General features: G+C 42.7%; 1 protein-coding gene across 1 annotated transcript; it reads right to left on the reverse strand.

The window, feature by feature from the left end:
• Positions 1–227: 227 nt before the first annotated feature.
• LOC124531732 lies at positions 228–2,120 on the reverse strand. Its single transcript, XM_047106242.1, has one exon. The coding sequence runs from the start codon at positions 2,118–2,120 to the stop codon at positions 228–230; it is 1,893 nt and encodes a 630-aa protein (XP_046962198.1).
• Positions 2,121–2,519: the final 399 nt, after the last annotated feature.

A 2,519-nucleotide genomic window follows, 5' to 3' on the forward strand; every position in this document is an offset into this window, starting at 1 on the left:
AGGCATTCTACGGTCAACAGAGAACACCCGAAAGCGATTTCCATTTTATCCAGGCGGTTTTGATGCGGTGGTCCACGTCTTTATCGATATTTGCATCAGTAGTAAGCCACAGACCCAAGATACTTGAAGTTGTCTACTTTGGGTAGTGCGCGGTTGTCTATGTAAATATTACATCCCGTCTCTTCTGTCCCTCCATAGTCACATTCCAAATATTCGGTCTACTTCGACTAATGCGTAGCCCATGGTTTTTCGATTTGTGTCACCCACCGGTTAAGTGTTTCCTGTAGGCTTTGTGCATTTTCGCTACTAGGACTATGTCGTCTGCGTAAAGTATACACTCTGGTACTGGCTTTTGGATGTCTCGCGTGATGTAGTCCATGCACAGGTTGAATAACAATGGGCTTAAGGCAGATCCCTGGTGTACTCCTACGTTTACGTGGAAGGGCTCGCCAAGTCCCGCTGGGCTTTTGACGCGCGTCATGGTGTTTGTGTACATATCTTGCGCTAGTGTCACATAGTACTCCGGGATGTTTTGAGCTCTCATAGCCTGCCCAAACTAGATTTCTGGGTACCCTATCAAAAGCCTTTTCTAGGTCGATGAACAGGAGATACAGATTTTCTTTGTTTGAACGGTGTTTCTCCATCACAACTCTAATTAACTGAATGGCATCGATGGTAGATTTGCCAGATGTGAAGCCATATTGGTTCTCAGTTATACGAGTACAGTCATTAATGCGTGCAGCGATGATCCTTTCAAACAGTTTTAGTGTGTGTGACGTGAGTTTTATGCCCCTGTAGTTTCCGCAATTCGCAATGTCCCCTTTTTGTTTATATATTGGTGATAGAATGCTGTTACGCCAGGATTCAGGGATCTTGCCATCTTTAATAATAGCGTTAAAAAGCTTTGTGAGCCAGGGTGTGGCAGATTCCTTCAGCTTCTTCCAGAGATCTGCTGGGATCTGGTCGGGACCAGTGGTCTTATGGTGTTTCATTTTTGATATAGCCTTGCTCACCTCCTCCTCTACTATACATTTTATAGGCCCTTCAACAGGCGGCATATGGGGCATTTTTTTACTCGAAAACTCCTCGTTCATTAGTTGATCGTAGTATTCCTTCCATCTTATGTTGATATCCTTGTTCGTTGTTAGTAAAATACCCTGGGCATTTTTGATGAATTTGTTACATTTAATATCAAGTGTAGATCTATAGCGTTGTCGGGCTATTTTGTAGATTGAGTTCTCATCCTCGGCGTTTTCCAATCTGTCATAAAAATCTTCTCTAGATTTTGCCATGGATTGTGCTACTGCAGATTTAGCTATCTTTTTAAGATTCTTATACAGTAGGTGATCTTCTTCCAAACCCGATTTCTGCCATGCTTTAAATGCCTCTCTCTTTGACTTTATTATGTGTTGAGCAGTTTCATTCCACCAGGACGTTTCTTTACCTATGCGCCGTGCTCCACGTGAAATACCCAGGATCTCTTTTGCCCCTTCCAAACATAGTCTTTCGAAATCAGACCACATCTGGTTAGCTGATTTGTCGCTCTCAATGTCTTCTTTCATATAGGCGTGGGCCCATTCTAGGAGCGGAGAACCTTTGATGGAGTGCAGTTCTTTCCACTTAATACTGTCTGCTCTGCTGATGTGTGTTGTTATAGGTTTGGGTAGTTTCATGACTGAGACGAGAAGCCTATGTTGTGAAGAAAGCCCATTGCCGGGAATCACTTTACAGTCTTTATAAAGTTTAAAGATGTTGTTGCTGGCGAGAATATAATCTATTTGTGTGTTATATTCTGAACATTTGTAGGTGATAAGGTGTTCCGGTTTTTTTTGGAAATATGTATTAATTATTTTTAGGGAGTGCCTGGATGCAAAATTAAGAATGCTTATTCCTTGTTTATTTCTAGTGCCAAATCCATAGCCTCCATGGGTGTCGCTATGGAGGTCATTCTTTTCTCCTACATGTCCATTCAGGTCTCCTCCTATGTGGGCATGTTCTGTTAAAGGAATATTTTGCATAATTTCGTCAAAGTCTTCCCAGAAATCGTGCTTTTCTTGTTCAGAACATCCAGTTTGTGGTGCATACGCTGAGATTAAATTCAAAGGCGGTTGGCCGTCCATTGCTAGTTTTATGCTTATGAGTCTGTCATTCTTCCTAACCACGTCGATTACTCTCGTTTTCAGGTTTTCATCCAATACGATTCCTACTCCGTTTCTTTTGGTATCAACACCATGGTATACAAGCTGGTAGCCATTTCCGATATCCCTGGATTTTGACCCTTTTCATTTAGTTTCTTGGACGCAGCAGGCGTTTATTTGTCTTGTTTTTAAAATTTCGCTTAGTTCTGTGCTGCGTCCCGTCATTGTGCCGAGGTTCCACGATGCGAGTCTGAGTTTGTCAAAGTCTTTTGGATGCGAACGTTGGTTCTTGTCTTTAGCGTCGCTTGTGGGGAACGCCCTAGCATGTATCGCATTCTTCGCATTTACGTCGCTTGAGGGGGACGCCCTAGCATTTAACGT

Source organism: Vanessa cardui, chromosome 8 (assembly GCF_905220365.1).
Source record: "Vanessa cardui chromosome 8, ilVanCard2.1, whole genome shotgun sequence".
Taxonomy (NCBI): Eukaryota; Metazoa; Arthropoda; class Insecta; order Lepidoptera; family Nymphalidae; genus Vanessa; species Vanessa cardui.